This window comes from Giraffa tippelskirchi, chromosome 11 (genome assembly GCF_054371585.1).
Source record: "Giraffa tippelskirchi isolate mGirTip1 chromosome 11, T2T-mGirTip1v1.2.pri, whole genome shotgun sequence".
NCBI classification, from domain to species: Eukaryota; Metazoa; Chordata; class Mammalia; order Artiodactyla; family Giraffidae; genus Giraffa; species Giraffa tippelskirchi.
In genome coordinates this window covers 50,259,897-50,282,214 of record NC_137285.1, presented here as the reverse complement: position 1 = coordinate 50,282,214, position 22,318 = coordinate 50,259,897, and the positions used below count along the sequence as shown (strand labels likewise).

The 22,318-nt window shown below is 43.1% G+C and overlaps 1 protein-coding gene across 2 annotated transcripts in view; it reads left to right on the top strand.

The window, feature by feature from the left end:
- SETD7 (SET domain containing 7, histone lysine methyltransferase) overlaps nucleotides 1-20,476 on the top strand; it is a 52,103-nt gene extending 31,627 nt beyond the window's left edge. For both annotated transcript variants that reach the window (XM_081540609.1, XM_081540608.1), the window contains exons 6-9: nucleotides 4,607-4,688; nucleotides 7,126-7,243; nucleotides 8,748-8,905; nucleotides 14,879-20,476. In XM_081540609.1, coding sequence (XP_081396735.1) covers nucleotides 4,607-4,688; nucleotides 7,126-7,243; nucleotides 8,748-8,905; nucleotides 14,879-15,059 — 539 coding nt within the window. In that variant the 3' untranslated portion in view covers nucleotides 15,060-20,476. The remainder of the gene's footprint in view (nucleotides 1-4,606; nucleotides 4,689-7,125; nucleotides 7,244-8,747; nucleotides 8,906-14,878) is intronic.
- The last annotated feature ends 1,842 nt before the right edge of the window (nucleotides 20,477-22,318 follow it).

Here is a 22,318-nt window from a genome sequence, read left to right as displayed (position 1 = left end):
AGACTCCTCTGTCCATGGGATTTTCCAGGCAAGAATACTGGAGTGGGTTGCTATTTCCTTCTCCAGGGTATCTTCCCGACATATATGTATTTCCAATCTAAGTTAAGGTATAAGAAGAATAAAGTAGGAAAGATAGTGCATCTAGGCATTGCTAGGCCTAGATAATATTTAGCTCTTTGGATTGGAAGGAGATTCTCCAAAGGGTGGTTGTCCAAAAATAGGAAACCTAGCACTTTACATTTAGCTCCAACTTGGGCTGTTATAAATGTCTCCGTTTTTGTTTTTTTAAGTTAAAAATTGAGGCATTTTAAATGCAGTATGGGAGTCTGGATTGGATCCTGGAACGGAAAAAGGACATTCGTGGAAAAACTGGTGAAATCTGAATAAAGTCTGGAGTTCACTCAATAGTAACGCTATGTTGGTTTCTTAATTTGGACAAAGGTACCATGTAACATAAGAAATTAACATTAGGAGAAACAGTGAGGGGCATCAGGTGCTCTCTGTACTATGTTTGCAACTTTTCTGTAAATTTAGTCATTCCACAATGAAGTGTTGTTGTTGTTGTTGTTGTTTTTAAGTGTAATGGTAATCTTTCAACTTTAAACTCTAATATCTGCACTCTTCATGTCCATTTCAATAGGAGACAGTGTTAGAATGTTTAGAAATGAGGAGACTCCGGCCAGGGGAAGATCCCAGTTGGTGATGCAGATTTTAAAACTTCAGAAATGGCAACACTTTTAGTGGCAGGAGTCTTGAACTTGAGACTCACCTCATTCGAGTCTTATCTCCAACATTTACTGTATTATGGCTTGGGGGAGGTTACTTATCCTTTTAGAACCTGTTTCTTCATTATAAAATACAGATATTGGCACCTACCATAAAACCCCATCAGGGAAGTTATTGTGGTTATTACACTCCTCTTGGTATAAGTATGAAACACATTTTGAAAAGTGAGAGTGATCAGTCTCAGGGGAATTATGGTTTTTCTTAGAACTCCTGGATGCAAATAGCAAGCACCCTCTTCAAACTCACTGAAGACAAGAAAAGGAGGGGTGGATTTATTGGCAAGATTCCAGCAGGCCTCTGTTCTTTTAAGGCTAGGTTGAACAATTTGGGTCTCAAAGAGCTCAGAAAGCACAGTTGCTCTGGGTGACTGGGAGGAACCAGGCCCAGTCTCTGCTCTATGTTCTGCCCCTTTTATTTCTGTCTCCTTCCTCCTCCAGTTACAGGTACTGAACCACTGGCTGGCTGACAGATGAGGGCTTTCAGGGTCACGTGGCTCCTGGTCCCATGGTTGGGGGAGGAGGAAACGGGATGCGAGGGTCTCACCTAAAACCCTCCTAGCTGCGTTCTCCTTTCTCTCTGTGCTTTTGGATCAACAAACTGCTTCTCTCTCTCCACACTTCTTGCTGAGTTTTCTTGTGCCTCTGCCTGGAATTTCTTCCCTCCTCATTTCTTTGCCTCTTTACATAGCAATTCCATTCCCTGGCTAATGCCTATTCCCTCTCTTTTTTAGTGCATTTATCAGCATCACTTGAATGTTTCTTAGAAATGCAGGTTGTCAGGCCCCCTTCAGGACTATTAAATCAGAAGTTTCATTTTTTTAATTTAATTCTTTAAATTTTTATTGGAATATCGTTGATTTACAATGTTGTGTTAGTTTCAGGTGTACAACAAAGTGAATCAGTTATGCCCACACATATATCCACTCTTTTTTAGATTGTTTTGCCATATAGGCCATTGGAGTATTGAGTAGAGTTCCCTGCAATATAAAATAGGTCCTTATTAGTTTTTATTTTTTTGGCCGTGCCATGCAGCTTGCAGGATCATAGTTCCCCAACCAGGGGTTGAACCTGGGCCCTTGGCGGTGACAGTGCAGAGTCCCAACCACTGGACTGCAAGGGGAATCCTTGCCTGTCCCATCCTTATGGCTTGGCTCCCCTCTTAGAAGTAATGTTTGTCAAGTGAATGGATGAACTGCAGTCCCAGGTCATAGTACCAATGGCAGGGGAAGAGAGGGAGGAGAGGGTACCCTCAGTTGGCCTGGAGCACAGGCCTGTCTAAGGGAGCAGAGGGTGGGACGGTCAGCGTTGGAGAAGACACATTGACTCCTTGAAAGCAGGAAGGATATGATATGACTCCTGCTTGTATCTGCACAGCCCCCAACATGGTGTTTTATGTGTAGTTGGCACTTAGCACATATGCGAGGAAAGTTTTAGTCTAAGGAAAGGAGATGAGCGTTCTTAGGAGAATTTCTGCACAATAGGACGTGTATTCCACAGAAATGTTTGGTTTGGAAATGTGGCTTTTTTTTTTCTGGTTTGAACTTCCTTTCATCGGTCGTGTGCTGGTTCTCAGCCTTCCCTGCCCTGTTTTACTGCAGGCAGGAGTGTCTACCCCTTGCCTGGTGCGTTTCCCAGGCTCTGTGCCTCCGGCTTCTGTCTGGATTTGGCCACAGACCAGGGACAGGAGCAGGGAGAAGCCCGCTGTGTGTCCAGTAGAGTCCCCAGCAGGGGCCTGTCTCCTGATTCCATCTCCTAGCACGACGGCTCCCCATGACTCCAGCTTCCCTGGGCACCCCCAGCTCCAGAGCTCCAGGGATGTCTCTGTGGCTCAGACAGTAAAGAATCTGCCTGCCAATGCAGGAGATCTGGGTTCGATCCCTGGGTGGAGAAGATCCCCTGAAGAAGAGCATGGCAACCCACTCCAGTATTCTTGCCTGGAAAATTCTGTGGACAGAGGAGCCTGCCAGGCTACAGTCCATGGGGTCACAGAGTGTCGGACGTGACTGAGTGACTAACACTGCTCCTGTGACTCAGGGTGATGGCTTTCTGCTCTTGATAGTTTCTGGGCTCTTCATTGCCTTCTTTGGCTTCTCAGCTCTCATCTTCTGTGTAACCAATTCCCTGTATTAAATTCTCTCTCTTCAAAATACTCAAATGGTCTGTGATACGGACTGATCTGGATTGTGACATGGACTGATCTCAGACTTTTAGTCTGAGACATTAATTTGGGTTTTGATTGTATTAAAAAGAAAGAAAGAAAGAGGACCTGGTAACCATTGGTAACTACTTAGGAACTGCTTAATGGATAATTTATGATGCCTTAGTGCCTAAAATAATTGACTTTTCAGGAGTAAACTTGTTTCTTTACTTATTAGCCTTTGGAACACCGTATGTCTTCCTTGTGCTTTGGGAGGGTTCTTGGAGGCTAATTCTTTACAGAGAACTAACGTCAATTCTAGAGTGGCTGTGTGCCTTGGTTTCTGGAATAAATTACTAATTGGTTTCTGAACCACTTTAATAGAAATAAGATGACTTTGTTAATGCTTTATCAAAAGCAGTCTGTTCTTAATTCTGGTGAGGCTGAATGTTTATTTTTAGTGAAGGAGACAATTGCCAAGGGTGGGTGGTTGGATTCTACAGACTGTGTCTAATGTGAAAAAAACCACAAGGAAAATTTAAAACTACTATCCAATCTTATCCAACCAGAGAGAGATCCCAGGTTTTCATGACAAAGCTTTTTCTCGATTAAAAATTTTAATTACACAAGCAGCTTTTAAATCATGTGAATAAAGACAATTCAAAAGCAAAAATGGAATTTTAAGAGATACTCCTCATGGCTGTGAAGACCTGATAACAAAACTCCAGAACAAATCTGAAAACTATCCATTTATATTTTGCACAGCAGTCTGTAATTACTGGTGTAAACCTGCTTGTAAAAAGCATGTTATCTAGCCAGCCAGCAACTATTTCATCCTATCACGTATTTTAATTAGAATTAACATTATCATCTGGTACCCATGCCATCTACTAAGCACCCAATTGCTGTATTCAATAATAACCTAAAAATATATTTTAGCAACTCAATTCAGCATCACAAAGTTCAACAAATGAAACATCAGATTTTAATCCCCTTGTATAAGAATATTTGATGTTATGACAATATTTATTATACTTAACGATTCTCAAATTAGAAATGATCTTAGAAGTACAGCATGAGTTCTACCAGTGGGTTGGATGATGCTTAGATGTAGGTCACTCATGTAATTCCAGATATTTAAAGAATGAAAGAGTGAAAGTAAATTATGCTTTGTAACATGGTATCCATCTTCATTATTATATTCCTGAACATAGTGAAAGCATTTCAGGAGTAATAAAAAATTATTACTTTAAAAGATTAACTTTTTCCTAAGTATCTCTCTGTATTTTTTCCACTAGGATATTCAGCAAAAGAAAGAAAACCCATATGCATATCTTTTACTAGGTGACAAAATGGGTTGGGATTTATGTATTTACAATAATAAATTCTCTTAAAAATAATGAATGTTTATAGTCACCAAGAGATGCATAATAAATATGATGGAGAGTGAAGCTAAGAATTTCATCGTGTTTGCACATTTACTCAGGATAAGTAAACTTTCTTATCATGAAAAACTATTATTTAAAAAAGCTCTCCATTTATACTGAAGAATTTCATTCTAGTTGGTCTAACTTGAGTAACATTTTGCATTGTTTAACATATGCTGGTCCCATTGATAGAGAGACATGTTTTGGATGCGCTTCCCTGACTCTGGGCCTGTACTGACATTTCTGTTTGCTTTTAGGTTCGGTGTACCACTTTGATAAGTCAACTTCATCTTGCATTTCTACCAATGCTCTTCTCCCGGATCCATATGAATCAGAGAGGTAATTGTTCCCTTGTGGATTTAATGGCATCATTTATGTGAGATTAAATAACTCTTGTGGTGGGAATTATTGCTCCTTGGTGGCCCTCTACTCAGGCTGAGTTCCCTAGCAGAAAAAAAATGTGTATTCTGAGAAAGAGTATTTTTATGGTCATACAGCATCTGTTCCTGTAAGAGAGTTTCTCTTCCCATAAAGCACAGAACAGCCTGTGTGTCGGTCCCGGAGTGAAGCTTCTACAGAGGGACAGCAGTTGGGTCAGGCAGCCCGTTACACCCTGCCCAGGTGTCCGCTTTCCTGGGGCTCTGGCTGTGCAGCCTCTACTAGCCCCTCGGGAGCATTTCACACTCTTGAAAACTCTACTCGAGGCAGGACCAGATGTCTGCTGCTTTACTTAGCCCAGCTGAGAGGGTCTGGAGCACAAGATAATTTCTTTATCCACTAAGGGACGACAGGAGTAAATAAAACGTAAGAAGCATAAAAACATTCCAGCTTACAAATTACAGTTCTGTAAGCTCCGTTCCAGAGTGTCAAGCCCCATTCCATCTGACAAGCTAGCTAAACTGTAGCTCTGGATTCCTGGAATGGCTTTCTCTGGTCTCTTGACTGGGGTTCGTATCCCCCAGTGACTGGCCTGTTTGTGGGTAAGTGTGCCATCTGCAGTTGACTTTCTCTTGGCCTCACCCTGTAATCATGGCTTCCATTCAGTTTCTCTTCTGTCTGCATCTGAGAAAAGGCCTCTTCCCTGGTTTAACTGACAGGGCTGACACTACAATGTCACAATGAATGAATGGCCTCTTTCTTGAGATGAGGCTCTGGCCTGTTTGCAGAGAGAAAGATTCGGTTTTTGTTAGCCCCCAAACACAACAGTACCCTAACCGTATGTATCTGTCTTTTTTTGTTACTGTCATTGTGATAATGCCACAAAACAGTAGCCTCAGACTACCAGCAATTTATGAAAGCAAATATTTTCTTTTGCGCTCATACTTCTGTAGATTGGCTGAGGCTCAGCCATTTTTGACTGGGTTCCACTCGGCTCAGCTGGACTAGGCTGTGCTCCAGGTTTCAAGTTGGGTTCCGTTCTGTCTCACATGCCTTTATTCCAAGACTCAGGCTAAGCAAACAACAGCCCCCTGGGGCATCTTCTCCTTGTGGAGATGAATGGAAGCTCAAGGAAGCTGGCAGAAACTTGCCATGCTTCTTAACACCCAAGACCTAGCTTTGTAGTCACTTCTGCCTAGTGGCAAAGCAGATCACACAGCCAGGACCAAGTCAGTTGGGCAGGGACCTCCATGCAAGCTGAAGGGCAGTCACATGACCAAGGATCAGAATAACTCTGTCCCAGGGAGAGAGTCAGGAGGTGGAAGCAATAATTCAGCCTTCCAGCCCACCAAATAAGCAGAAGATCTACATAACAAAAATTCCAAATGACTATTTCCCCCAGACTCTTTATCTACCACAGGGACTGGAATAACTGAAATTATGTGATTGGGGCATGTACTTTCCTAATAAGAGGCTTCCCAGGTGGTGCAGGGGTAAAGGATCTGCCTGCCAATGCAGGAGCCATAGGAGATGTGAGTTCGATTCCTGGATCGGGAAGATCCCCTAGAGAAGGAAATGGCAACCCAGTCCACTGTTCTTGCCTGGGAAATCCTGTGGACAGAGGAGCCTGGCAGGCTACAGTCCTTGGGGTCATGAAGAGTCAGACACAACTGAGCGACTTAACATGCACGCACTCACTCTCTTAATAAATCTTGTTCTGTAATTATGAGTTCTATCTTCTTAAAACCAGCACTTGGCAAACTTGTTCTGTAAAGGACCACGTGGTCAATATTTTAGGCTTTGTGAGTTGCTACAGCAGCTACTCAAGTCAGCTTTGTAATGCCAAAGCAGTCATAGATAATACTGAACAAATAGGTGTGAATGTGTCCCAATAAAACTTTATTTACAAAAACAGACAACAGCCAGATTTGATCCTTGGGCCAGAGTTAGCTAATCTGTTATAAACTCCTTTGTTGGGAAGTACTTATTGAGTATCTTTTATTAATTATTTGTCACTCTTTTATGTAGAAGAGTCATCTTAGGGTTGAGAAACTTGGGTATAGCTTTAATTAGCTTTGGGAAATGTTTGCCTAGTCCAAGAAGACAGTGGAAATTGTCATTAATTAAAACACACAAAATTTTAAAAACCTTATATCAAGCACTGAGTTACTTTGTGAATATATACTAATAATCCCTTTATTAGAGAGCAATGAGAGTCATAAGTATACACCGTTCTCCAGTTTTCAGTGCCAAAATCTGTATTTCACTTTTTCTTTCTTCCTCATTGGATTACTATGAACTGGCATTTTGGATTCTGTAGCCATGACGGTATTTGGGTGGTTAGTAAGAGACGCTATATCAAACTAAAACAAATCATTTGCCTTTTTTTTCTTTTTAGGGTTTATGTTGCTGAATCTCTCATTTCCAGTGCTGGAGAAGGGCTGTTTTCAAAGGTAGCTGCGGGACCCAATACTGTTATGTCTTTTTACAATGGAGTCCGAATTACGCACCAAGAGGTGAGTGGGGTGGAAGTGGGAACGCAGTTTGATTGGTTAAAGGCCTTTGTTTCAGACACCCTTAATTTTCTCATTAGTCCTTTTACTTAAGTGTTCACTAAGACTATAAAGGAACAAAAGGCTAGGCTTTTTTATAAAATTGCTCAGATATCGTTCTACAGCCAACCTCAGACTGCTATAGCAAAGACATTGTAGATTAGGTAGCTTATGAACAACAGAAACTTCTTTCTTGCGGTTCTAGAAGCCAGGAAGTCAAAGATCAAGGTGCCAACCGATTCAGTGTCTGGTGAGAGCCTGCTTCCTGCTTCATTGATGTCCCTTTTTTTGCTATAACTACACATGGCAGGAGGGATGAGGGAGCTCTCGGGGGTCTCTTATAAGAACTCTGGTCTTATTCATAAGGGCTCTACCTGCCTCCATGACCTAAACACCTCCCAAATTCCTTTTTTATATAAAATAAGGGAAAGTTAATTAATAGTAAGCTGAAGACTTCTCTGGTGGCTTATGGGCTTCCCTGTGGCTCAGATGGTAAAGAATCTGCCTGCAATGCAGGAGATCCAGGTTTGATCCCTGGGTGGGGAAGATCCCTTGGAGAAGGGATTGGCAACCCATTCCAGTATTCTTGCCTGGGAAATTCACATGGACAGAGGAGCCTGGTGGGCTACAGTCCATGGGGTCACAAAGAGTCAGACATGACTGAGCAACTAACACTTTCACTTTTCACTTTCTGGTGGCTCAGAGGTAAAGACTCCACCTGCCAATGCAGGAGACATAGGTTCTATCCCTGATCTGGGAAGATCCCACATGCCACAGAATAACTAAGCCTGGGTGCCACAACTACTGAGCCTATGCTCTAGAGTGCAGGAGCCGCAACTACTGAGCCCATGTGCCTCACTACTGAAGTCCGCTTGCCTTAGAGCCTGTGCTCAGCAAAAAGAGAAGCCACCACAATGAGAAGCTGCACACCACAGCTGGAGAGTAGCCCCCTGCTCACTGCAACTAGAGAAAAGCCCATGCAGCAACAAAGACCCAGCACAGCCAAAAATCGATCAATCAATTAATTAATTAATTAAATTACTTTAAAAATAAATAGTAAGTTGAGCTGCCCTGCACTGCTCATGCATGCCCTTCCCACCATTGGTGTGTGGAGTGTGCCCCATCAAAGTGCAAAGGATGCCTTAGGCCAGGGGTCCCCAACCTCCAGGATCTATTGCCTGATGATCTGAGGTGGAGCTGATGTAATAATGACAGAAATAAAGTGCACAATAAATGTAATACACTTGAATCATCGTGAAACCATCCCCCCACTCTGATCCATGGAAGGATTGTCTTCCACAAAACCGGTCCCCGTTGTCAGAAAGGCTGGGGACCGGTGCTTTAGGCTTTTGCCATATATGTGGCACTGAAACCATGAGGTTAGGGATAAATGAGTTAATATCTCCAGTGGCCTTTCAGTTCCTAGGAGGAAGCGCGTTTCCAATATTCACTTTCTTGTTTTCTGCAGGTTGACAGCAGGGACTGGGCTCTCAATGGGAACACCCTCTCCCTTGACGAGGAAACGGTCATTGATGTGCCTGAGCCCTACAACCATGTATCCAAGTACTGTGCCTCCTTGGGACACAAGGCAAATCACTCCTTCACTCCAAACTGTATCTATGACATGTGAGTAGGACACCAAGCTGCCAGCACCGCGGGGCCCCGAGAACGAGGAGGGCACCTCAGAGCCCCAGGGAAGGTGGCTCCCTTAGAATATCAGAGGGTCTTTGCCAGGGGACTACTCATGCTTATTACTTGAAACTCAGAAATAGAAAAGTGCTTCAAAGAGTAGACATGCTGTGGAAATACTATACTTCGTGGCTGCTGTTTTATTGTGGCTTTTTCTGTTCTTCAGCTCTCTTATTCTGGAAAATTAAGGATAGTGTCATTGGAAGTAATAGTACAAATTGAAATTGCACTGTAGAGATTAGGGAATCCTTTTATGATGTGAAAGGAAGGAGGACTGTAAAATCCTAAACCTAGGGCATGAAGTCTGGGTGTTAGGGAAAAAAACCTATAAAATCAGAGTCCCTGTCATTTGACAGCCAAGAGGAATGAAATACCGACACATGCAACAACAGGGATGAGCCTTTGAAAACATACAAGGAGCCAGTCACTAAAGACTGTGTGGTGTTTGATTCCATTTGTATGAACAGTCCTCTATAGCCCCAGACACAGAATGCCCATCAGTGCTTGCCTAGAGCTAGGGGCTGGGGTTGGGGGAGCAAAAGTTGATGGCTAATGAGCGTGGAAATTCCTTTTTGTAATTTTATATTGGAGTGTAGCTGATTAACAGGTTATGGTAGTTTCAATTCAGCAGCAAAGGGACTCAGCCATACATATACATGCATCCATTCTCCCCCAAAGTCCCCTCCCATCCAGGCTGCCACATAACCTTGAGCAGAGTTCCATGTGCTATACAGCAGGTCCTTGTTGGTTATCCATTTAAAATATAGCAGTGTATACATGGCAATCTCCACCTCCCTAACTATCCCTTTTCCTCACCCTTCCCCTCTGGTAACCATAAGTTCATTCTCTAAGTCTGTGAGTCCATTTCTGTTTTGTAAATAAGTTTTTGTTTGTATCACTTGTTTAGATTTCATGTGTAAGTGATATCATATCATATTCCTCTTTCTCTGACTTACTTCACTCAGTATGACAAACTCTAGGCCACCCACGTTGCTACAAATGACATTATTTCATTCTTTTTTAACAGTCCATTGTATATATGTTTGAGGCTTCCAAAGTTAGTGGCTGTGGTTGCACAACTGAAAACCACTGAATTGTACACATTAAATGGGTGAATTTTCAGTTCAGTTCAGTTGTGTCTGACTCTGCGACCCCATGAACTGCAGCACGCCAGGCCTCCCTGACCATCCCAACTCCCGGAGTCCATCCAAACCCATGTCCATTGAATCAGTGATGCCAATCAACCATCTCATCCTCTGTTGTCCCCTTCTCCTCCTGCCCTCAATCTTTCCTAGCATCAGGGTCTTTTCAAATGAGTCAGCTCTTCACATCAGGTGGCCAAAGTATTGGAGTTTCAGCTTCAACATCAGTCCTCCCAGTGAACACCTAGGACTGATCTTTAGGATGGACTGGTTGCATCTCCTTGCAGTCCAAGGGACTCTCAAGAGTCTTCTCCAACATCACAGTTTGAAACATGAACTACATCTCACCACTGTCATTAGTTTTAAAAAATCAAATAATCCCTTTCAGTTTGAGCCTCCCCTTCCAATGGCACAGTGAACCTCTTGGAAACCTCCATGGATGAGAACCTTACCATTATCCACAAAGGCAGCTGTCTGGACAAACAAATACATATTATGGAGTTAGCTGTTGGGCTCTGGTGACTAGAAAGTGCTTTCTATTGAGCCCCAGTGGGTTTCCCTGTACTCTCCAGCCCTTGGCCCTAATTATCCCTTTTCTTCTTGTGTACAACGTCAATCTCTCTTCCACATAGTAGTCCTGCAAATATCATAGTGGTTTTCATGTGCTCTCAAAATGTCTTCCCAAAGTCAAGCATCTCTGACTATTCCTTAAAGGTAGAGCTGAGATTCCATGTCACCGCTGTCCTTAGCTCAGCCTGAGGATGACAGTTCCTCCTAGCAGCCAGGAGCCGTGTGCAATCTTTTCTGCTCAGCTGTAGTTTGCTGTTGCTTGGTCCTCTTGCTTGTTAACATAAGCGGGATCAGATCGTGTGCATTTAATCTGTAGGAGAAGTGCCAGGATTCAAGTGTCCCTTCTTGCATCCCTGAGATGGCTTTAAAATTGTTCTGGCAGTGACTTGCTCTCCTTGGCAGCCAGTACCAAGTACTGAAGCTACAACTTCTGTTTAAAGGGCAAGTAGAAATGGCAAAGGACATGTGTCATGTGAAATGAAACTGACACTGTTATTAACTCCAAGGCTTTCATGGCCAATGTAAATTAGGCCAAAGCATCGTTCCAGGCTGCACACAGCTGAACAACAACCATTTAAACCCGTGGTAACGAAGGATTATAAATGCTACTTAGGCTGCCCCTTAAAACGAATGAGTTTTGTGATTTCATGGAAAGGATATGATTTTTCTCATCAAAAGTAAGAGAGCACAGGAGAAAAGAGAAGGAACCATTTGTGCAAAATCAAGTCCCTCCTCAGAATTTTTTTTTCAAGCCCAATGTGAATGATTGATTATTTGGGGTCATGGAGAGACTGTGCCAAATCACTTGAGGTGCGTCCAACTCTGCGACTCTATGGACTGAAGCCTGCCAGGCTCCTCTGTGCATGGGATTCTCCAGGCAAGAACACTGGAGTGGATTGCCATGCCCTCCTGCAGGGGATCTGACCCAGGGATCAAACCTGCATCTCTTATGTCTCTTGCCTTAGCAGGTGGGTTCTTTACCACGAGCACCACCTGAGAAGCCCTAGGAGAGACTACCTGAATAATAATCAGATAGAACATTCAGATATCAGTCCATGGGATTCATTTGTTTCTAAAATCATTGGTACTGTTATGCACACTTTAACACAGAACAACAACTTCTGTAAGCTGTTTTAACTGTAGTCCAGTACAGTGTGCCAAATGGACAGACAGGAACTGCTTTCCTTGCTGTAGATGTAGCTTACTCATCAACAAGGAGCCGACTGCACGGTCAGAGGCTTGGTCTGAGGGCTGATCTTGCCCAGTGTTTCCTGAGCGCTTTCTCCAGGCCAGTACTGTGCACAGGCTTCTGTGCACGATGTCATTCAGTCTTCCCAGTAACTTCGTGGGGCCTCCAGTATTACCGGTGATTATTACCAGTATCTCAGATCAGGGACAAGAAACACAGGGGTCTTGTCAAAGTGAAGTGCTCTTAACCTCTGTGCTTTAGGGCTGCCTTGAAGAATCGGCACCTGAGACTGAGTTCTTTGTTTTCAGTCTGTCTATTTTCTACTCTGAAAATAATGAAAACGAGTAGGAAAATGAAAATGCAAGAGGATAATAAGGGAAATCTTAGGCTTCTTGTGGGATTTTTTTTTTTTGGTGTACCACAAGGTTAACTAGAGCTCCATTTCAGGAGTATTTTTTTTTTTGAAGTATCTGATTTACAATACTGTGTTAGTTTCAGGTGTATGACAAAATGATTCATATATATATATATGTATTCTTTTTCAGATGCTTTTCCTTTGTAGGTTATTATAAGATATTTAATATAGTTCCCTATAGTGTACAGTAGGTTCTTATTGTTTATTTTCTACATAGTAGTGTGTATCTATTAATATTAATCCCATACTCCTAATTTATCCCTCCTCCCTCCCCACCTTTCCCCTTTGGTAACCATAAGTTTGTTTTATGTCTGTGAGTCTGTGTTTTGTAAATTAAGTTCATTTGTATCTTTTTTTTTCAATTCTATGTATAAGTGATATCATATGATATTTGTCTTTGTCTGACTTACTTCACTTAGTATAATAATCTCTAGGTCTGTCCACATGGCTGCAAATGGCAATATTTCTTCCTTTTTTGTGGCTGAGTAATATTCTACTGCAAGGAGTATTATTTTTTAATGAAATATTTTAGAGACCAGAAGTTGTGATTTTAATAAGTAATTCCCAAATCCCTGGTCCAGGAATATCTTTCGTGCCAGAGAACATTTGAGAAGTCTGTGCATGTGCACAATCTCACACACCCACAGGCTTGCTTGCCTGCGTAGTAACTGATAAGAGTCTTCAGTTGTGCCAGGCACATGCTAGTGGTAAAGAACCTACCTGCCTGCCAATGCAAGAGACATAAGAGATGCAGGTTCAGTCCCTGGGTGGGGAAGATCCCCTGGAGAAGGAAATAGCAACCCACTCCAGTATTCTTGCCTGGAGAATCCCATGGACAGAGGAGCCTGGCGGGCTACATAGGGTCACAAAGAGACAGACATGACTGCAGTGACTGAGCACAGCACAGCACTTTGTCACTACAGGAACACTTGGAGGATAAGAATCACTAGTCTTATGATTGCAGAGGAGGAAAGTGAGATTCCGAGTTGCAGAGGTGAGTTTCCAGAAGGAGACAGTAATAACGTCTGGAACCAGGACTCACACCAGAGTCTTCAGCCCCAAATCAAGTGTGCTTGCCAGGGAGCAGGACACCCAGGATGGGTAGACATGAGGCCCCTTGAAGTGAGGGTGTGTTTGTTCCTCTTCATCCCACACAAAGTATGTCCACACACCGTAGACACACCTCTCCCACCGAGCGCTTGCCATCATGCGCCATGTGCCACCTAACGTAGGATCTAGGACCTTCTGTGATGTTTCAGTGCCCTTTGTTCAAAATGTAACTGTAAATGAACCAGATTCAACCATATGCATACAAAAATGTAAGATTGTTTCTGGCCATGCCTTCCATGTACCTGCAGCCCTCCAGGCTCCTCTGTCCATGGGATTCTCTAGGCAAGAATACTGGAATGGACTGCTATGTGCTCCTCCAGGGGATTGTCCCCACCCAGGAATCAAACCCAAGTCTCTTACATCTCCTGCATTGGCAGACAGGTTCTTTACCACTAGTGCCACTTGGGAATCCCTTGTTAGAGGAGACAAATATATTGATACTTACTTAGCCCCTGCTCTCCTGCAGGGAGCTGTGCAGGTGAGCCGGGCTGGGAGCCTTCGGCAGATGAGCATAATCCTAGCACGAGCCCAGCCTCTCCCTTCACAGCGTGGGTCAGAGGGAAATCTGAAAGAAGCAGGATGGCAGAGCGTCTGGGCTTCCCTCTTGGAAAGAAATCTTCATTTACTTTCAAAGCTAGAAAATAACGCTTCTGCAAGAAGTACAGGATGGAATACAGCATTTTTTACTTTTGAAAATCCACAGGGCTCTCTCTTAGAACTCCAAAAGTCCCCTTGCCCTGAGGCACAGCCAGGTAATCTGATGCTTCCAATTTCTCATTAAAGGCAGATTTTTGGGGTAGATCCTGGCTGTTGATTTATAAATACAGCGTGCCAAATATGCTCAAAAAGGAAGATAAGGCCATACTTTTTATTTACTTACTTATTTATTTTGGCCATCCCAAATGGCAGGTGGGATCTTAGTTGGAACCAGGGATCCAACCCATCCTCTTGCATTGGAAGCAGAGAGTCTTAACAACTGGACCACCGGGGAAGTCCCAGGGCCATGCTTTTTAAGCCTCAATGCAGTGGTAAACAATCTGCCTGCAGTGCAGGAAGCAGGAAATGAGGGTTCGATCCCTGGATCAGGAAGATCCTCTGGAGGAAGAAATGTCAACCCTCTCCAGTATTCTTGCCTGGAGAATCCCAAGGACAGAGGAAACTGGTGGGCTACCATTCATGGGGCCACAGAGAGTCAGACATGACTGAGCAACTGAGCGTGCACACATAAGAGTCCCCTGGGGGAGGGGGAGGGGGTGTTAAAATGCAGATTCCACTGCCAGGTCTGGGTGGGGTAGCCTAGGTGTCACTGTGAGCACCAGGCTCCCAGGGAACGCTGATGCTGGTTCCTCTGTGACCCTCACACTGAGGACCTGCCCCTGGTGTCCAGGACACAGCATATGGATGATTTCTGTCTCAGCCCCTCTAGCCTTTGTGTCTGACCTTCTGGTCTACCCGGGAATGACTGTGTGCATCTTGATGTCTAGGTTTGTCCACCCCCGGTTCGGGCCCATCAAATGCATCCGCACCCTCCGAGCCGTGGAGGCCGACGAGGAACTCACCGTTGCCTACGGCTACGACCACAGCCCCCCAGGGAAGAGCGGGCCAGAAGCCCCCGAGTGGTACCAGGTGGAGCTGAAGGCCTTCCAGGCCAGCCAGCAGAAGTGAAAGGCCTGGCTCTGGGCTTCAGGGGACCTGGAATAGAAACTTGGATCTATGCACTACGTTTATCCGACAACGGGACAACCAGGGACTGCTCGTGCTGTGACATCACACCCTCTCACTCCGCGTTCGCTACAACTTTCTTGAATACTAACTTGGTCTGACTGTATTACTCATACCAGATTTAAAATTAGCTAGCCTCGCAACAACGCCCTCCTGAGAGGTGCTGTCGAGCACTTGACAGAAGACAGCATGATGTTCTTGGGTGGTTCAAGTCTAAATCTGTACCACTTCAGAGATGCCAAATGATTAGACTGAAAAAAGGGAAAAAAGGGGGGTTTTCAGTCATTTTTAGTCAGTGGTTTTTCCATGAGGTTTATTTCCATGGCCAATGCAAATTGTGCTGTCACACTTGCATATGCGCCATACGAAGGGGAGAATTACTACATTTTTATTCTCTAAATGTAGTATAATTTGCCTTTTAACCTTTGATCTGTCTCTTGCAATAGAATGGCTTTGTTTTTTCCCCCGAGCGAACAGAACCCCACTTTTTGAGTCAGTTCACCTCTTAGTCCTCTTCTCTCTCTTAGGTATCTTTCACAAGAGAAAACTTCCAAACAGATTTCGTGTCAGCGCCAGTGTGTAGGTCTCTCTGGCTCTTTCTATCGATCTGTCATTGTTTCATTATCATGTCCTAATATAAAGACCTGGCTTCTAGGGCCAGGCTATTATTATAGAATTATTATTCTCGCATGTAAACAAAGATATCTTTGCTTTAAGATGTGAGAAGAAATGAATTTACTTTGTTTGCATTAAGTTATGGAAGAGTTGTAATATATACTTTAAGAAAGAAGAGAGGGAAATTAGTATTTCTAAGCAGTAACTGTGGCAATTTTGCAGTACCTTCAATAGTGCTAGTCATTTTTTTTCTCCTTGAGTACACATTAAATGTACATAACATACAGCAGTCTGGCTTGTGGCGCAGTGCATTGAATTCAAAAGTCAAATAGCAAACTTGAATTCTAATACAGAATTCGAAAGTCCTTTGTTTTGTTTCTTTTTAAATCGCTACTATTAAGAGAGACGTACTGATCACTAGGTACAAATCAAACCTTAACCGCTAAAACTCTTCATCATTGTAATTTCAAAGCATTTACCTGCTTCAAAGCCTTGTGAATTAAGATTAACACCTGTATAGTTTAAAAGCAACAGTATCAATAGCATTTCAGTCATTTTGCTAGCCATGTGTAATCACAACTGCAGAAATAAGGAGAAAACCCCCTGTTTTTTAGTTTAGCTAATTAGGTTTGTAATTTAACTGGGACTGCTCTGAATGAATTCTGAGAGTTTGGGGGTTATTGCAAGTGCCCTTGCCACATGCCACAGCTATGCCTTCCCTAGATGCCTCGCTGTGGAGCTGGGCGGTCTAGAGATTAACATTTGTTCCAAGTCACAGCTGTCAGCAGAGCACCTGTCACCAAGTCAGTCTGGTCTTGAAAGCTGAAGCCTTCCACGCTGTAGCTCCTGTAACTAGGGAAGGCTTAGAAAAGAGAAAAGAAACAGGAGGAAGTTTGCTCTTTTGTGTCAGTTACACATGCTCTGGGAAGAACTTCACAGAAGTGCTTGATCCAGGGCTGCTCACAACTTTCAGTTCTGGCAGTTTGCTCCAGGCACAGGATTCAGCCTTTCCCTTGGTCAGGCTTTCCCAGAGCCCCTGTGTCCCCAGGAGAGCAGCTAAGTGGCCTTGGTTTCAGGGAGATATGCTGCTGGTTCACTTGTGAGAAGTTCTGAGGGCTGCCAGAAAGATCTTCCATGAAGGGAACCGAAAAGTTTTCAGATTAAAAGGCACCAGGATAGGATCGCTTCTATTCTGTAGAAAGAGACCGTTCAGTAAACTGTGACAGACGGATGGAGTCTTGGGACTTGTATTCCGACAGGTGCTTTCATTCATACGTGTCCCAAAGTGAGTGACTGTCTCCGGAGAAAGATGGTTTGAACTAACCCTGGTCAGTGGGGTTGGGAGTGAAGTCAGGGGGAGGACCCAGGACCCCAAACCAAGGACTTCAGGCTGCCGTGGGATATAATTTCTACACCAGTGGGCTACCCCCTTCAAATGGAATTTTTCTTTTCTTTTGGTAAAAGTGCTTGAAGTGAATTAAATAGTAGTGATTAACCAGCACAAATCCATTTTTCGGATGAGATCGTGAATGACGACACTGGAGTTCAGAGCCCCGGCAGTGTGTCTGTGACGTTCAGACACATCAGAGGAAGCAGTGCCCCCAGGCTGAGCCCCTCTGCATCTCCGGGCTCTTCTTTCTCCTGCGCTCCCCTTTCTTCTCTCTCTGTCATCTGTGAGAATGCCCCAGTGTGCCTGCATAACCCACCAGCTGATCCCTCCCTCCCACTCCCTCTGTCCACCTCTCCTGCCCCTGTGTGCACCCCTGGGGCCCTGTCTGTCTGTCTTTCCCTCTGGGAGTACCTCTCTCCATCACTCTGCATCCATGTCTGAATCTACCGCTCCTGCTGTCCCCCGCCCTCCCCCGACACACTCCTAAATGTAAGACCTCGTCACAGGGTGGGGTCAGAGGGCGCCCTAAGAGTCACTGTGTTCTGTAGGTAGACAAAACCGTCAAGGGGGTTGGGGTCCCCCGAGGAATGAACTGCTGAGGGAATAAGGGTGTTTTTTCCCCGTTTGAGCCAAAGCTGAGGGATGTATTTTTCTACTGAATCTTGATATCCGCTGTGGAAGGAACTGTGTCAGGAAGCAAGTAGTTTCACGAGCAACAGCACAGAAATGTGGAAGAATCTGTGTAGTGGGGATAGAGTAACTTTCTGACTCCCCATAAAGGGCCAGCGCTGAGATGGGTGTGTGATGCCATGGTCCCCAGGAGATTCACTCAGAGCCATCTCAGTCCAACTCCTGCATGACTAGATCTTTCCTTAGCAGCTTTTCTATGACAAAATATTATCTTGTGTTAGAGTTAGGAATAGGAACTAATCTGTAGGAGTATGTCCCCAAATGGGCATTTGAATGGACTCAGAAAAAAACAAACGTAAGGACTGAATTTCTGAAAAAGGAATGATGAGATTAAAAAGCTACTGGCATGGAAGACTTGAGTTTTGCAGTACCTATTCTTATTTTAACCTGCTTCATCCCTGGTCTGCCTGAGAAACTGAGAAGAAAATTTGTTGTTGAAGACCCCTTTGAACCTGTCTGAGGCTGTCTTTAAACTTATCTGCCCTCTGGGGGTTCTTCTCACTTGAAAAACAATTTCCTCATCACCAACAACCTGAAAAAGGCCAGCGTGAAGGCCAAGTGTAACCATTGACAATATTTAGTTGTAACCATAAAATTGCAGTAACTGTGAACAGTGAGTTCAAGGGTTGTCTTCTCCGTGAGTCGTATGTGGCACTTCAGTAACTTTCCTTTAATCTATGAAATTTTAAATCACTCACTGCAAACTGCATTTAAGATCTTCCAGGAAGGTATCGTTTTTCTGTTGTGCTTTGTTTTAAAACAGTTGCCTCAAGTTTCTGTCTTAAGAGTAGTGATTTAGAATCCAGACATCTTCTGTTTTAGAAAAACAAGCAAAACTATGTTGCAAGACTGATAGTGGTAATGTTTATTTGCCGCAGATCAAAGGTTCACAAAATATATGAAATTTTTACATCTACTTGAGGTACCTTGATAGATTTTTTTTTTTCTTTTCTTTCAGGAATTTGGAACTTCGGTGTCTGTTTTTATTTTAAAAATACTAAATTGTTATGGTTTTATTTTGCCAAATGTGTGTAGACATATTCAAAGCAATGAAAACTATTTCAAGCCATACAACCACAGGGATGGAAACCCTTTTCACAAATTTTAATGTGTTTGTATGTAAATAGATGTTTGTATGAACTATTTTCATGGTAGAATGAATATATTTAAATGAAGTTGAATTATTCCAGTGCTATTTAAACAAATTGCAAAAATTTTTTGGTGAGACTTCTCTGAGTCTATTGAGATACAATGCAGATCAATTTTGATTTTTAAAGAATCAAAAGCCTACAAATAACTCTGACGCCTGGCAACTTCCCCGCGTTGTTGCCCCTGACGTGGAGAGAGCGCGTAGGCTTCCCCAGTGCCTCAGCTGCTTCCTGGTGGAAGTTAGGTGCTCGTGGAGTTGTGTCCACCCTTTAGTGACATCACTCCAGGCCTTCGGGGGCCGGGGAGTGACTCAGAGGCATTAGAGACACTGGTGCAGTTATCTGGAGCACAATTTCTTTGCAGGGCAGCAGAATCAGAAGCCAGACGTGGCCGTGGGAACCTTGGAACGGGTTTTCTGGCCGCCATCCACCGCCACCCTTACTGCCTAGTCACACACGTCAGGGAGGCTGCCCTGAGTGGAGTTGGGGTTCAGATCCCCCGGGTGGGGCTTCACGGTTTTGCCAGCAGTCCCTGCCTCCGGGCCTTCACCTCGAGAGAGGATGGAGGAGGGTCCTGCTGGCAAGGCAGGGCCCATTTCTCAGCACAGTCCACTTCCTGTCTCAGCTCTGGGCGACTATGCACCCAAGCACTGAACTTTCCACCAGAGAGAGACATCCTTGGATAACGCAGATCATTGCTTCCTCTGTCTGTGACTTGACACACCATTGTTAGACGTCATTTTAACATCAAGACCAGTCACCTCCCTAGGACATACCTCCCAACTGCCCTGACTCTTACTAGAACACTCCTTTATAATGATAGTCAACTTGAGTGGGTTTTGTTTGTTTCCACTTTGGTCCTGGGTGAAATGAAATGATAAATATGATGACAAATTTTCACTGTGTATACTAGCAATATGTACACATGTTCTGATGTATCTTAATATACAACTTGGTTACATTTTGGATGACTGTCATTCATCTCTATTCATGCATTGGGAAACTACAGGGACTACGTAGTGTCTGCTTATCATAGAAGAGAGTTGGGTTCATGGTTCTGAGCTCCCTACTTCAAGAGTTTTTTCTCCTGCGTTTTCTGTGTTTTCTTTTTATCCTGAAACAAATCAATTAGGTTGTGAGGTATGTTTAAGGATTGGAAGCCAAGGGAATGCTTTCAGCATTTATTGCAACCAAAAGTTAACCTCATCACAGTTTATGAGCATCTTTGATTGGTCTTTTGTGGAATTTGAACTAAATCTATGAGCCTTATTCAATATCTATAATTCTATGGTTTTTTTAAATTATGGGAAATCAATGAAAGATGTTTACATGAATACTGTTTGCCCTTACTGTGTTATGAATGAGTTTTTTGTAGTGTGTCTGGGTGCATGTGCAAGAGAGTAGGAAAAATGTTTCTGAAACAAAACTTGACAAATATTTGTAATGAGAAGTCAATTCAAAGATTGCTATAATTGCGCTATAGAAACAATGCAAGTATTAAACAAAATATACAATCACCTGTCATTGTCTTCCTTTGGTTGCCTGAGACTGAAAAGCAGTAACATTTCGCATGCCATGTCTATTTATATATTTAAATTACTATGCAAACTTTACATTTGAACTTGTTTCAAAATGGTATTCACCTTTTACCATTTCCAAAGCATTATAGTAAGAACTGAGAGAGGGCTACGGGAAGATTAGAAGCGTGCTGTGTATTTGGCATGATACCACATACACCCATGAATCCAGGAAAATTAGCAACATCGGCCAAATATATCTGATTGACTCCATAAATGTTAAGAGTATTGAACGGAAGAGAAAATCAGAGAAAAGATAAGAAGAATGGGAAACTCATGGTTAAGATACAGGAATGTTGTTAGATGTCATGATAGATATTGGTGATCTTAGGATAGCTTTGAGCCAAGGAACGCAGGAACCCCTTATTGCTTTAAAAAAAAACAAAAAAACTTTTTAACTTAAATTGGAGTATAGCCGATTAACAATGTTATTGTGATAATTTCATGTGACCAGCAAAGGGATTCAGCCATACATATACACATATCAAAACTCCCCTCCCATCCAGGCTGCCATGTAACATTGAACAGAGCTCCCTGTGCTATACCATAGGTCCTTGTTGGTTATCCATTTTAAATGTAGCAGTACGTACATGTCCATCTCAAACTCCCTAACTATTCTCCCCAGGCACCCCCCCGAGCAACCATAAATTCATTTTCTACATCTGTGAATCTGTTCCTGTTTGTAAATAAGTTCATTTGTATCATATCTTTTCAGATTCTGCATATGAGGGATGTCATACAATAGTTCTCCTTCTCTGTCTGACTTATTTCACTCAGTTGGAACCCCTTATTTCTGCCTAATCACAGTCAACTTCCCCAAATTCTCCCCTACAACATTCCCAAAGCACAAAAGCCAGTGACAAAGGGGATAAAAATAGTACTTCACTATCAACCACACCATCTGCCCAGGGTCCCAAAGCAGTGAATTCCAGTGAGTTGGGCCAGGCTGTGTGAGTCAGTTGGATGTCAAACTGGAGCAATCCATGAACATGCCTGCTTTCTCTTAGCCCCCTCAGCTGCCCATTCCTAGCTCTTATCACACTTCCTTCCATTGAAGCAAGTGAGATGACTCAGTCCAAACCAGCACTGGATCAGCTTTACCGCCTGGATGAAGACACATCCATACCCTGGATCCTTAAGGCAAAGTTTCACTCACCAACGCACAGTATTCTTCCTGCTTGTGAGGGAGAGGAGTGTGAGATTAAAATGAATAAAATTGGAATAAACCTAAGAAGCTGAATTCTCAAAAGTGAGGGATCAGGCAATTTTTTGTGGGTTGAGATGGATGTGGGCTAAAGGGTTGTAGAATAAGGGATTGTGAGGACGATCGAGATCAAATTGTTTTATGCTCAGTAATCGCCCCACATATACTGTTTACAAAATATCGGCCTTTAGGCTTTAATGTTCCAGATCACTTAGGCTGATAATTCATACTAAATTTGAAATTATTTCAGCGGTCATCTCTAGAATTAGAATTAGATAACAGTCATTCAGAAGATTGGGGTTTGGGGTTGTTCAACTAGAAAGTTTTGCCCCAAATATTTTAGAAAACAACAGTTGCCTTCCATATAGAAAGATGATGCAAACTCCCCTGCAATGCATTGGTGTGTTTTTCTAAAAGTTTTGTTTCTCTGTGAAAACCAAAAGCCACGATTTTGAATTTAGAGCTTCACTTTTTACAATATACATAGAAAAGGATGAATGTCTCCATCTACATTGTTACCAAATTTTTACTTTTGCAAGTATCAGAATGTTTCTAGCTTCAAGAAACATAAAAACCTG